General features: G+C 34.2%; 2 protein-coding genes across 3 annotated transcripts; both read left to right on the plus strand.

Moving 5' to 3' along the window:
• LOC123199108 (CCR4-NOT transcription complex subunit 11-like) lies at positions 1 to 10,401 on the plus strand. Of its 2 annotated transcripts, none has more exons than XM_044613952.1 (12): positions 1 to 313; positions 2,778 to 2,888; positions 3,193 to 3,279; positions 4,351 to 4,404; positions 4,537 to 4,682; positions 4,818 to 4,968; positions 5,050 to 5,187; positions 8,432 to 8,503; positions 8,591 to 8,664; positions 8,770 to 8,911; positions 9,647 to 9,725; positions 10,138 to 10,401. In XM_044613952.1, the coding sequence occupies exons 1-12, from the start codon at positions 167 to 169 to the stop codon at positions 10,242 to 10,244; spliced, it is 1,308 nt and encodes a 435-aa protein (XP_044469887.1). In that variant the 5' UTR covers positions 1 to 166; the 3' UTR covers positions 10,245 to 10,401. The 2 variants fall into 2 exon arrangements, with proteins under 2 accessions (XP_044469887.1, XP_044469888.1); XM_044613953.1 differs by having other exon boundaries at positions 4,558 to 4,682.
• Positions 10,402 to 12,769: 2,368 nt separating this feature from the next.
• LOC123198770 (crocetin glucosyltransferase, chloroplastic-like) lies at positions 12,770 to 14,576 on the plus strand. Its single transcript, XM_044613538.1, has one exon. The coding sequence runs from the start codon at positions 12,978 to 12,980 to the stop codon at positions 14,376 to 14,378; it is 1,401 nt and encodes a 466-aa protein (XP_044469473.1). The 5' UTR covers positions 12,770 to 12,977; the 3' UTR covers positions 14,379 to 14,576.
• The last annotated feature ends 247 nt before the right edge of the window (positions 14,577 to 14,823 follow it).

The following is a 14,823-nucleotide window of genomic DNA, read 5'->3' on the forward strand; positions in this document are numbered from 1 at the left end:
GTCTTACTAAATGAGGGACGCTAAGATTACAGGAGAGAATCCGAACTCAGATTTCTCCTACACTGTTAACGAAAACCCTTTATCATCATATTCAGCGCGACGTCGTGTAAGCCTTGGTGCTCTGTCTTAAACTGAAATTGAAACAGAACCAACGCCGAGGAAGAAGATGTTAGATCGAGAAGAATCCGCTAGGCTATTGGCAATCCTGCAAGTGGACCAAAAGCCCTTGGAGGAGATTTTATCCGATTTCATATCCGTATTCCCACGCCAGCGCCACTTTGCTATCTGCTACTCTCTTTTTCTTTTGCTAGAAGTAATAATTTACTCGTCCACTCTCTTTTTCTGTTTTTGTATTGGTTAGGTTTTTCAAGTCTATCTTTCGTCAAGATTTTGCGAGGTATTGAAATATGAATTGAAGAACGACCTTGGCTAGGGTTTTTATTTGCGTGTTCCTATGTATTTGAAATCTTAAGTTGAGAAATTATAGCCAGTGACTGAGCCACTTGGTGAAAAGTTCACTATGCTTTGACGATTTCTTTGCTTTTAGCGGTTTGCCTGAATTTGCTGTAGATGGTCGCTTAATCTTGTGTGTTTGCTGGAAGTAACAGGCTAAGGCTAAGATTTTCGGAGATCATTTTGGGGTGAGGAAGGCTGCTTTCTGTGGTCTTTGCCTTACTTTTGTATGCTTTTAACCTGGCATAATGCTTCTGTTGTTAGGATGGAGAGATGGGATCTTAAGCACTGTGGGAACTTGAACCTTAGAGAGGGTTTACAGTTTCTTGATCATCTAATCTTAAATAGGAGTCATCTCATTTGATGACAAGGGAGGATAATAGAACTAGGGTTTGGTTTTTCTCTATACGAAGTCTAACTCTTAAGAATTTGGTTGAAGATCATAATATCCTCCATTTCTGAAGCCAGTAAAATTTTAGGGAACGCTAAAGTCTCCTCCACCGCAAGGATTTGGGAGTATGGCCATAGGGATGTTAATACTAATGAGACGATTTAGATAAAAAAGACCTAGGATATGCATATATCTTCTTTGCTGCATTATGTCTAATAAACAATCTATAAGTGTACACTGCCTTTCATTGCTTTGTATGGATTAGTCTAATTTCTCTTTCTAAGTTCCTTTGGAAGTTTCTTCCCTCTGTCGTTTGGTCCTCATAGACAGAAGTCAAACTTTTGAAGGGAACAGAAGAATTATTCTGTTATTGGGTTGTGCAATTATGGCTGATTGCAGGTTGTTTGGATAAAAAGAGATAAGAGAAAATTTGAAAACAAGGGAGGGGAGACTTAGTTCTCATGAGTTCAAGGAATTAATTAATCTTTTGGGGTCTTTTTGGTGTTTGTGTCATTCAATTCCCGGATGTACCTTTCTCCTGTTTTGGCAATTACTTGGACATGTTTCTCTTTGTTTCTCTTTAGGTGTCTATGCCATATACTTTTTTTTTTTGCCATGACTAGGACATGTTTCTCTTTGGGTGCCTATGTTATTTGAATCCCGGATTTACCTTTCTTTTCTTTTGTTGTTGGAGCTACTTCTTCCTATTTTTGCTTACTTCAGAACTCTTCTTATTGTATTGATTTCCCGATTGTGAGTTTTTCAAGCTGTCATGACCTACACCTGCATAAGCTTTGTGTGAATAGTTGTTCACTCTTTTGTAAATATTTTTTTAATACCAATTTGGGAATAACGAAGGAAGTTCTTCTCTTTTGAATGATATATTGTTTGTATTATCTTTTAGAGCTATACTGCATTCTAACACTTCACCTTGCTGCGACCTTTAGATTTCTAAACCACTCTTAATGCAATTGCTTGTAGGAGTAGTAGGAGATTCAAAGAGACTATTGAAAAAAATCTTGCAGAAAATTCAGCTGCAATTCATTATGAGTGAAACACTTTGATGATATTAGAATCTCAGCACATTAAGGAGACACTTTCTCATTTTGGTTTCTATTAATATTTAAGGCTTCTCCCCCAACAAGAATAGCAAACATCAACCATGTTAGCAATACAGGTATTATGCCAGTAGACACCTGTGTGGCCTAGGGAACAGCAGCTGATAGAAAGCTGCTTCATTCACTCAAATATCTGTCCATAGTCTGATTTTCTGCCAGGATGCTGCCTCATATTTGGTATAAACAAAGAAGTACAATCTGCAGCTTGAAATATTGTGCATCTGTTAATGTTATTTTTTTAAAGTTAGGCTTTTTCCAGCTGATGACATCTAGAAAAGCTATTGAGTTCTTCAGTTTTTTCTCAGTGTAATTTATCTAGAAGTGTTTTATTCATGCAAGAAATAACATTTTATTGCCAAGCACCCTTCTAAAAATGGCAAAAAGGATTTTAAGACCCTTAATGGGCTTCATCGTTAGGCCAAACAATCCTTTGTCTTTTGCAGCTTGTTTACGTGTTATATTAAAAGTTCTTGTTGAAAAAAATATTATGAGCTGTTTATAGATGGAGATGATAATACAAGATTAAATCTTTTATTGAACAAACCTTTTTCAATTTATGCTATCTGAAAAGATATCATGGTGAGGCACATTTTCTAGGGTTTGATCTTGCTGTGTTCTTGTGAAAATTTAGTTATTGTTTATAAATGTTGTTTTAGTCTCTCTCATATGATACAAACAGGGGATTGACATTTCTTAGTTGGTCTCGCATTTTAGAATTTTTTTTATATTATTACTGTAGTTATTATGCTTTTGTTATTATTATGTTCTTACTTTAAGGTTGGTAGCTTGCTAACGATTTGATATTTAACCTGCAGGATAAAAAGGCGCTGAATGCAACCGAACGTTTAGTTGCATTTTCAATTCTACATCAGGCTTATACTTCCCAAATATCTTCTGCCAACCCATTTATATCTTTAATAATAAATGTAATATAATTTGTTATTCTTGCAACTGAGTCTATTAAGAAATTTCATCAAACTTAATTTTGTACTTTATGGAGAGTGGGCCATGTATGTTGGGGTCTTTCATTACAAGTGTTTCACTTGCAGTGTCTAATATTTTGCTTGATATATCTCATTCTGTTTTCTTTAATTTTTCCTTGTCTGTTCATGTTAATAGCATGAATATATGGGCGTGTTTCATGGCAATGTCTCACATTTATTATTTTCTGATAGATGATGTGATCTCTTTATGTATTTATTTATGTTTATTAATCCTTGGTTGTTGCAGGCTGCATGTGATGATAAAGCTGAAAAGTATGAGAGAGCATTTATTCTCCAGTTGTTAGACACTGGGAGCTCCAGTAGTAGTAAAGAGGTCTTGCTTTCTTTATATCCCTATGATTTGTCCTCTTGAGGAATCTTATAAAGTTTGTGTTGTTTCAAAGTTGCTAGTGCTATGTTGCTATGGAAGTAGACTGACTTTTTAAAGCTAGAACTTAGAAATATTACAGATTAATGATTGATAACCTTATGAAATATTATATTATCTAGAAAGTGATCTTCTATAATGGTGTTTGAGACTTTTGTGTAATATAGAAGCAACTTATGAGTTGAAAAAAATATAAATAAGTATATATTGTATTAAATGGAATTATTAGCTCTTCTCATGTATCAGATATGTTTATGCCTCGATTATTAGACCCTGGTGTATTGGCAGGTACTGAAGCAAACTAGAATTTTTATTTTAGTTTTGATTTTTTGACTGGGTATTACAGAGATAGAATATTAAATTTGTTTTTACTCTTCTCATCCAGTGATATAGTCATTTAACATTAAGATTAGGATTGGAATTTGAACATTAGGATGATATGAATTAGAAAAATTGTATTAATTAGTAAGTTGATATTAATTAATATAATTTTATATATAAATTAGGAAGATTATATTAGATTTTAATTAATACAATAATATTTGATGTGTTAATATTTGGTAATTGAATGACAAGAATTGGGACGAGTTTAGATTATTATCAAGGAGGGATTGGATGGGAAAAAGGGGAGGGAGAAGATTGTTATTTGGCATCTTGGGAGGAGTTGGCACCTCTTGTTACCAATACTATTTTCTTTCAAAATTAATAAAATTTGAGCAAGGTTCCTAACAGTTAGTTATATTATTGGCTATTATCAAGCATTCTGAATGCACTTGTATGCCATGTATCGCAAATTTCAATTTTGCAGTATGCTTCACTAAACTTGTTTGCATAAATTTTTCAGAAAATTTAGTCAGCTAGCTGATGTTTGATTTCTGCAGCTGATTATGATGCTGAGTAGATGGCAAACCTGATATATGTGATTTTGGTCTTTTTTGTGATGACATTTTAACCATTTATCTGTTAATGCCTTTTGTCATATGGCTGGTTACTGAACTTTTTATTCTGTTGTTGCAGTTTCTTAAACAGTCAGTTGCAGACTACATCAAAGGTTTTGATCCTTCATCTCATGTAAGTCACACATGTTGATGGACCTTATGGCCCGACAAGCTTTTTCATTTTGGAGCCACTAACTGAAAATATTCCCTAAAATTAGGTTTTTTCTCCTTTGGTTGATATTTTGTTTCATCTGCTTACTGTCAGTCTTTTCCCGAACGAGAACAGTTGCAGCTGAAGTATTGTGATAAAGTACATCTGGAACCATACAATTCTCAATATAAAAGTGCTGCTGTGAAAAATGTATTGCCAGACCCTGATGTACCCCGTGGTTGTGATGCAACTTCACTAGGGTATGTTTTTTGGGAGGGCAGAATTATGTTATGAGGCTTCATTTATAATTGAGAGTCAATTCTAGTTTTTCCTGTGCACTTGTTTATTTTTCATTTTTATTTTTGTTCATAATGCCATTGATGGTCTCATTTTAGGTTTGATGTGCAAGCTGGAGTCAAACCTAAACTTGGAGCTGGGGATCGAGATGAGGCTGTAACTGAATTGTTGGCGAATCTTTCATTCAAAGGCCTAGGTCCTAGATGGATCAGGCCTCTTCCACCAAGGTTCCCTGTTCTGGATTGGGAGGTGCAACATTTTTGAAACTATTTATTATTAATATATTGGTTCTATTTAACTGTTTTCTTAAACCAGTCTAACAATTTCCAGCTTGAGTGGCTTATTCCTGATAACAATCATGAGCTTGTTTGGGATCATGGTATGTGTGCTGATACTAGCAGAGGAACTGCAGTTAGGGATCTGATTGCTAAAGCTTTAAAAGGACCCCTACTGCCTGCACAATATGAGGTTCAAATATATACTTTACATTTTATAAGCACATTGTACCTTTATCCTGTCTCAAATTTTGATAATTTAAAGTTATTATTATAACTTATCTGAGCAAGGTTATGCATCTGTTTCATTGGTTGGACTAAGTTCTCAATTTGTGGTGGGATTTTTTGAAATTTGTGGTTTCTTTTACAAATAGGTTATTTGTTCAATGTCATGTTAAAAACATAATGTGTGAGTGACTATTAGTTAATCAGATCTTTTGAGTGCAAGAGTACTGGTAAAAGCACTACAGTATTTGGTTAAATAGGTGAAACATGATGCATAGTTTCTGTTCTTTTACAAAAAAAACTTATGTTCTGTGTTCTAAATTATTGTAATTTAATTTTGAATCTGGTGGTATTTAAGTTCACTAACTCTTATATCTTAAAACCTAGTATGCTTGTGTAGATGATGAATTTTAGTTCTAAATGACGTAGATGTCCTGGCATTTTTGTGGCCAATATATATTGGAGTGACACCTGTAACATCTTGTTCCCACAGGCTTGTGGATATTGTTCCCTTAGCCAATTTTCAATAGTTATTACTTAGTAAAAAATTAATAACAAAATAGGCTGGTATTTGTCCTGGTTTTGTTTTGAGTGATCACAATACTAATAAAAAGAGAACCGTGCAATGCGTGAGAAAGTTAAAAGTTATGCATTTTGTATATTATAATAAAGATTAACCAGATGAAAGTGGATCTCGATTAGTAATCATTTATTTAATCTAGAACTCTTTATTATCTGAATTTAGACTTATTATTTTCGCCATCTTGCATTCCTGAAACTATTCACCGCCAAAATATTGCAACACAAGAAGCTTGTAGTCTACTTACCATGTATTGATCTGGTGTTCATTTAGTGAGAGGTTTAGTTTTCATTCTGGGACAAATTTGATGTACCTATGGTTTCCCATATTTAGTTTATTTGCTTTTTGTTGCTTAGCATCAGTTTGAGCATATTCCAAAAGGTGAACTTTTTTGGAAACCTCTTCTTTAATGGATTATTTTCTTCTCTGTTGATTGGTTTGAAGAAACCCAAGGAGGGGCAAGAGTCCTTAACCAAGGGCAGGGGCAGGGGAAGGGGCAAGAAATCCAGGACGAAGAAAAAGTGTTAAGATAAATCTTAAACCGTTCTGCCATCAAGTACATAAGAAATAGCTATCAAAGCATCTTCATTGTGTCAGTGAGAGCAGTGGTTTTAGAGACATCCTCAGAAATTTGAAGGATTGAGTAATAAGATGTACTTTCCTTGGAAGCCAACATGCGGATTGCCTGCCATCAAACTACTTAAAACCATCTCAATAACTGTTAGTTGATAGTCAAAATTTAAGTGACATTGATCTGATGTGTTATATTCTGGAAACTGAAGATTTTCCATTAAATGGACTGCTCAATGCCATTTCCAGTATTCACTTACATGGCATATTATGTGATTATTGTATGAATTGAAGGTTCCACGTAACTATTGTAAAAAACTATTATGAATATGAATGCCCATCCCTATAACAAATAGTTGCCCACATCCACTACCAAAGGGAGAAAAAGCGGAATTATATGGACCAAGATATGAAACTAGTAATTGGGATGCCATGTGAATTCTCTATGGCTGTTGAGAAATGACCATCTCTCCTTCCTCTTTCTCAGATCGGTGGTGATTTTGCATTATTTGGCATTACTTTTCTCAAAAATATTCTTTGTGGAACAAATATAGGCTGTGTATGGAAACATTTTTCAAGAGTGCAGGTATTTTTTGAGAATTAATGAGGTTTCATTTACTGCTAGTTAGTTTATAGAATATTTGGAGGCATGAGCAATATTGGAGGGAAAGGAAGACTGACGACTTTAAAAAAACTAACTCATCGATCGTTATCCTCAAAAGGTTCATATGCATTAAAAATCAATGTATACTGAAATATATGGTCAGATTAACTATTGGTTAGTTTTATATGCATTAATTATGGAACTTCCAGAGGAGAAATTAAAAAAAAAAAGAAAGCGTCTTAATGAAGTGGGAGATTATGAATCATTTTTTTATATTTTTGGTTTCTTTCCTTCTGTGGTCTTTTGCATTTTTAGTTTGAATTTTTAATTTTTAAGCATGTACTAAATTATAGATTAAAATTTCTTAACGTTTTAATGTTATTTATGGTAATTCAATATGATTCTAGGCCCTGCTATGAATGAGTTATAGGTTAGTGTCTTCTTTTCTTCCAAAGAAAATATGATCACATAAATGATGATAATTTGGTTGCTCTTTTTAATTCCTTGAAATTTGTTTTGAGCCTTCTATCCATTGTTTCTCTTCTTTGTTTGTCTTTTTTGTCTAGTATCCCCATGTATTGCCTTGAGTTAGTTCTTTTGCACAACAAAGCTTTTGAATCTGAACTAGGAGCTAACACTATGGGTCTTTTTAATTGAATTATTGTATCAGTAATACACAACCTATATTGACTACCAACACCACTAAACATTGTTGCAATCATTTTAGCAGTCTCCAGCACTGCCGTTCTGACCACCAAATTCATTGTAACAGTTACTATTGTTATTGTCATCATCATTCATCATCTCTGTGTATTATGATAAATGTTTTCCTCAAGGCTTCTCTGTCATGTTATCCACCATCATTATGGTTACTGATGTCAACGCTGGAGACACTTTTACTATCCTCTGTTATATATTTGCATAAGCTGGCTCTTAGATGTGATATCCAATGTATTTATCAACTCCACCAGCATCTGCAATAGCAGTGTCATGCCACAGCCACATCTGTCCTCTATCACACATATTGCAGGGTTCCTTTGGTAGCTCCCATTTTGTAATCAATGTCAATCCATTAGTTTCTTATCGCCAAATATCCTGAGGCCCACGCTTTTTTGAATCCAATTATAGATGTTATGACTGTAAGAATTATTGTTGGATTTCTAGGTCCTTGAACGTTCAATTTTTCAAGAATTAAAATTGCTAACAGAAGAGTAGGATGTAAATCTCTTTCATGTCTGATTATTCTTGTCATGAGGAAGCAAGTAGAATTGCTTGAAGAATAGTTCTATTCTATGACAATTTTATTTATGTTTAAAGGGGCTAACTTGAATTACGTATATTTAAGCTATTGATTTGTTACTTTCAAGAAAGAAATGTTGTAAAGTAGTTATTACTGTTTCTTTTGCTATATCGATAGTTTGAAAAATAAAAAAGCTGAATTGTCCTTTCCTTTTCCAGCAAGTTGTAGTTGAGTTGGCAAATGATCCAAAGCTTGTATATCACTGTGGACTGACACGCAGGAAACTACCAGTATGACTTGATGACATATGGTTCATTTATTATTTATACATAATTTAGCATGCATTTATGTTTCGAGGTCTCTTCTCTTGCCATCAGGAGTTGGTGGAAAACAATCCGCTGATTGCAGTCGGTGTTCTTACGAAGTTATTAAATTCACCTGAAATTTCTGAGTATGTTTCTGTTGTATTGATTCGCGTTTCTCTTCTATCATAGTTGAAGTGATGTCCTTTGTTTTATATATGAAATTTATGACTTCTAGTTGTATGGACATGCAGGTATTATACAGTTCTTGTTAATATGGATATGAGTCTACATTCGATGGAAGTTGTAAACAGGCTTACAACAGCTGTTGAACTTCCGAAGGAATTTGTCCACATGTATATAACCAACTGTATATCATCTTGTCAGAACATCAAGGTAGCCCCTTTGTTATGTTTTCCTGTAGTTTTCTTGGTTTTTTAAGTGTATTAAATTATTTTGTTATGAATGATGGTAAAACTTAGTACCTGCTTCATTTTGCTGGATATGGAGTAGTGGATTTGATCTAATTGGTCAATGGTCTAGGGGCATTTGCAAGCATACAAGTCACCTATATCTTTTATACACTTTCAAGATATTGTACTATCTAAAATAGTTTGTACCCACTGATAGGACATTACAGAAAGAATAAGTTCATAAATAGTCAAGATACATTTTGAAGGTATATGAGATCAGAATGGTTGGAAACTTTGCATAGGAAGTTCCTTAGTACTTGTAGGACCTCTAGACTACCTTGAGTAATCCAAATTAAAGTTTTAGAAGGATTCATGCATTCAACCATTCTAATGATCATCTGATTCAGTGGTAATAAAGAGAATTACTTTGTCATTGGACTGTGTGACCGTTAGTTCCATTTAAGGGGTCAAAGTATCAATCTCATTGTGGCCAACTATTTGGCCATAAGATTTTAAATTTTTTACCGCAAGACTACTTTAGCTTCATACTGCAATTTATAGATAATATTAGTTGGTTTGGGATCTTTTAACCTAAATTTTTTACGTTTAAATTTAAAACTGTTGTACATTTTTAGCCTTTCTGTTTGATTCAGTGGTTAAATTCTTTAGTCTTGAAAAGTTTGTTTAGAGTTTCTCAAATCTTTCTACTATTTTCCAGGATAAGTACATGCAGAACAGACTGGTACGGCTTGTCTGTGTTTTCTTACAGAGTCTAATCCGAAATAGAATTATTGATGGTGAGATAATTTTGCAGTTTCTTTTCTTGTTTTCATTTGTTATAGTAGTTAAATTTATGTGATCATATGAGTCAGTGTATGTTTTATTCAAAGTTAAATGAAATTGAGTTGGAAAAAATGGCGTCTGGAGTTAAAGATGAAGTGATCTGTGTTTGTATATCCATGCTTCAGTAGAATGCTCCCAATATATTCTTCAATGTATTACATAGTTACTAAAATTACATGCCTAGATCCTTTTGTAGGCAACCCTCGGAGATTTTTGTTTGTGAAAATGCTCTGGTGATTGGATGAACCACTAGATGCGTGTTTATTTATTGACTGGACTGGCTACATTGGGAGGAACTAGCATGTGAATCAATATGTCTTCACAAATATTGTCTGATTCTCACCAGTTTTATTTTTGGGTTTGCAGTTAAAGATCTTTTCATCGAAGTTCAAGCTTTTTGCATTGAGTTCTCACGAATTAGAGAAGCAGCCGCATTATTTAGGCTTCTTAAGAACTTGGGGTTTGAAGCCTAAATTCAGAAATGGCCCTACTGCTGTATCTCATTTCTGTTCATTTTCGGGTTTGTAGATAAAATAAAATAACATTGGTATTTGAGTTGTAGTCAGGTTTGACAGTTAAGGAATCCAATACAGTGGGCTATTTATGCAATAAGATGATAAATTCAGTGTACTTTTTTCTAACCATTACCAGGGTTTTCTGTTGATTTTTTGTGTGTGCAGAAGGAGATTTTCATTTTAAGTGTCAGCAAGTGGCATTCAATCCCTTAAGCTTTATTTGCTTGTTAATTAGTTTGTTTGTATATATATATATTTGAGTAGATTGTTGTGAGCTTGGTCGGGATTTTTGTTATTTTCAAAGTTTTAAAGGAGACTTTTATTATCATATCAAAAGATATTAATTCATTAAATTCATATACACAGTAAATTTATTTTTCAATTAAAAAAATAAAAATGGAATGTGCAGTGATAAGGTATTATGATGTAAAGGAGAGTTTGAGTGTGATTTTAAAAATCAAATCGGATCAAATGGTCTGATTGGTTGAATTATCAACCGTTAGTTAAACTGGTTTTGGTTTACCTATTTATAATTAAACTGGATTAAATTATATGAACTGGCTGAGTAGCTTGGATATAAAATTAGGTTTGATTCAATTAATGTAAAAAATTAATTTTTTTTTAAAGTTTATTATGAAAATGTAAACCTAAGAGTTTTTTTATTACATTTAAATATATAAACTATCAAATTAAGTTTATTTGAATATTAAATAAGTTAAATTAAATATTTAATAATAAATTATACAAAAAATTTTTAAATATTATTTTTGAATAATTAATTAGTCTGATCACTAATCAACTCGATTTGAACACTGTTGGATCTAGGCGTGAGCAAAATAATCGAATTAGTCGGATACCCAATTTTTCATTTCAATTCCTATCCGAAACTGATTTACCTCGAGTAGGTTTTAGTTTCAATTTTATAAAACTGGCCAGTTCTGCTTCCACCTCTTTTAAGTACTAGAATCGGAACTGGAACTGAATGGGTAAGTAGATTTGTCTTAGTAGTTCACGAAAAATGCGGTGCTCCTCTGTTTCTGATAGTTTGGAAGAGCACAATAAATTCTTACAAATGGTATTTGGAAGAGCACACTAAATTCATAACATGACCCATGATTCAAATTGCATACAAGGAGACTCATCTCGAGACTCATCTCGTCTGCTTGTTTATCTATCAAATATTGTCACTGATAAAAGAAATTCTTTTAGCTTGGCAGTTTCAAAATTGGCTTTCATTTGATGGTCACAACCAGTGCATGCCCTCCACTTGCATCTACATGAAGTCGGTAGTTGCCCCGTGCTCGGTTAATCTCCCCACTTCCCATCAAGGCCACTTCTACTTATAGCACAAAACGAACCCATTGTGTTAACACTATAAATACAGCGGAGGCGTTCACAAATTTTCATAGACTGAATTGAGGAAAAATTTTTCACCATGTATAATTTTTTAGGGTTAGAGTTTTTGAATCATTATATATATATATATATATATATATATATATATATATATATATATATTTATAAGACTTGTTCTCACCCAAGGTTAGGTATAAATTCAAACTCACTCTTATGCTTTAACTTTCAAAAACCTTACAGTCTCACCTATAAGTCCCACCTATAAGTCTCACCCAAGGTTAGGTATAAACACTCAATGTTAGGTAGGTATAAACTCAAACTCAAACTCAAACTCTTATGCTCTAACTTTCAAAAAACTTAAAGTCTCACCTATAAATAAAACTTTATTAAAATTTTTGGTTAAAGTTAAAGACAAAACTATTATTTAATGAAAAGATTTTAAAAACTAAAGTTTTATCATATTTTTCCTCCTTTGTTTAAAAACTAACTTCCTCCCACCCAAAATTTAAAAAATGATAATTTCACCTCTAGAGTTTTGAAACCATTGCCGTAGAGTTTTGAAGTTCACCGTCTCTGGCTGCATTTGTCCTCTCACTCTGATTATCTCTTCCTGTCAATCAAACTCATGTCTTCGATTAAAGCAATTATCTCTAACAAAGACGAAATTGTCTTAGGTACCTAGAACAGGAAACAGAACCGATTAAGTAGGTTTCAAATAGAAACCTGTCTATACAGGTTCCGGTTCTGGTTTCTAAATATTAAAATCTGGTCAGTTCTGGTTCTAGTTTCTAAATGTTAGGAACTGGTTAGTTCTGGTTTTGGTTTCTATATTTTTAGCAAGATAACCAGACCTACTCACCACTAGTTGAGTGCTTCTTTTATTGGCCGATATCTAGTCTGATTCTAAAAATATTGGGCACAGGCCACAGTGACAACTCATTAGTCTGTTAATTAAGAATTGTATTACTGTGAAGTGTCCAAGTAGAAGACCAGAAGCTTGCAAATCCAAAATTTCTATCAAACATTACCAACAGCCAGTCAGGCCTATAAAATCTTTTTCCATATATAAAATGCTTGATTGTAACATTAGGCAATCAAACTTCGAAGAATTAACATCATCACACATGTCAGAAGCAGTCTTCTTTTCGTCACCCCAAACGTAACAATTCTGGACCTTTCTCGGGGAGGCGTGGATGGATTATATAATAAAACAACTTGTATGTAAATTACCTTTCATCTATATATTATATAAAGCCATTGCCACCCTCACCATCCCCACTGCAAGTCCAAAATACAAAAACATTTACAAATTAAGACTACTCGAAAGTTTTCACCATGGCTCAACCACACTTCCTCCTCGTCACATTTCCTGCACAAGGTCACATAAACCCAGGCCTTCAATTGGCGAAGCGACTTATAAGCATTGGCGTGCGTGTGACCTTTGCCACCAGCGACTATGCCATCCGCCGCATTGAAAAAAATTCCACAACTCATGCTCAAGGGTTGTCATTTGCTGCCTTTTCTGATGGCTATGAAAATGGATATAATTCAAGCGTTGACGTCAATCACTACATGGGGGAGCTTGAGCGTCTCGGCTCCCTCACTCTAAGTGACTTCATTGCCTCCAGCACCAAACAAGGTAATGGGTTCACATGCATAGTTTATTCTATACTTATCCCTTGGGTAGCAAAAGTGGGTAAAGCTCATAACGTTCCAACTACACTTTTTTGGAATCAAACTGCCATTATGTTTGGTATCTATTATTATTACTTCAAGGGTTATGGCGATGTCATAAGGAATAACATTGAAGATCCCTCATTTTCGGTATCATTACCAGGATTGCCGGAGCTCCGTAGCCGAGACCTTCCTTCTTTTTTTATCCCTTCAGATCCATATTCTTTGGCGCTTCCAGCATTTAAAGAGCACCTAGATATCCTTGATGAAGAAACCAACCCAAAAATACTTGTCAACACGTACGATACATTAGAGTCAGAGGCCTTAAAAGCAATTCATCAGTATAACATGGTTGGAATTGGACCGTTGATTCCATCAGCTTTTTTGGATGGGAAAGATCCATCTGATACTTCCTTTGGAGGTGATTTGTTCATGGGTTATCATAATGAATACGTGGAATGGCTCAACGCAAAGCCTAAATCATCAGTTATCTACGTTTCGTTTGGAAGTCTTTCCGTGTTGTCAAAGCCACAAATGGAAGAGCTTGCAAGGGGATTGATAGACACAGGTCGTCCATTCTTGTGGGTTATAAGATCTAAAGAAGGCGGAGAAGAGGATAAAGAAGAAGATAACTTGAGTTGTAAAGAAGAGCTGGAAAAGCAAGGGAAGATAGTGCCCTGGTGTTCACAAGTAGAGGTTTTGTCTCATCCTTCGGTGGGATGTTTTGTTACACACTGCGGGTGGAATTCGACCTTTGAAAGCTTATGTTCTGGGGTGCCAACCGTGGCTTTTCCTCAGTGGACAGATCAAGCCACAAATGCAAAGCTCCTGGAAGACGTGTGGAAGACAGGAGTAAGAGTGAATGTTAATGAAGAAGGGATTGTTGAGGGGCCTGAGATTAAGAGGTGTTTAGAAATAGTACTGGGAGATGAAGAAAAAGGGAAAGAAATGAGAAGGAATGCCAAGAAATGGAAGGACTTGGCTAGAGAAGCTGCCAAGGAAGGTGGGTCTTCGGACAAGAATCTTAACAACTTTGTGGAAAAGATTGCAAAAGGCTGGTAGAGATTAAGAATTTGCTCACTTCTATTGATTATTGTTTCCAGTTCTCTCTCTTTTTGTTTTTTTATTTTATCTTTCGCTAGAGATGACGTGAAAGTATAACGACTGGTCTTGTTCTGATCCATAAAATCCTTTGGACCATTAATGTTAGTTGAAGTGTTGTTATATGTTGTCAATAATACTGAAAGATGTTTCTTTTCATCTCCCAAGTTTGCCGGTTATTTTTGTATACATTTGGATAATTGAAAAAAAAATATTTGTATAATATAGTCAGTGACCCACTTGGTGAAAAGTTCACTATACTTTGATGATTTCTTTGCTTTCAATGGTTTGCCGGAATTTGTTATAGATAGTCATTTAATCTTAAAATTCAAACTAAATATAAATCTAACATAACTTTTAAATTCAAAATAAAGTTAAAGATTAGTTTATAGAAAATTTCTAAAGA

The sequence above is a fragment of the Mangifera indica genome, chromosome 16 (genome assembly GCF_011075055.1).
Source record: "Mangifera indica cultivar Alphonso chromosome 16, CATAS_Mindica_2.1, whole genome shotgun sequence".
Classification (NCBI taxonomy): Eukaryota; Viridiplantae; Streptophyta; class Magnoliopsida; order Sapindales; family Anacardiaceae; genus Mangifera; species Mangifera indica.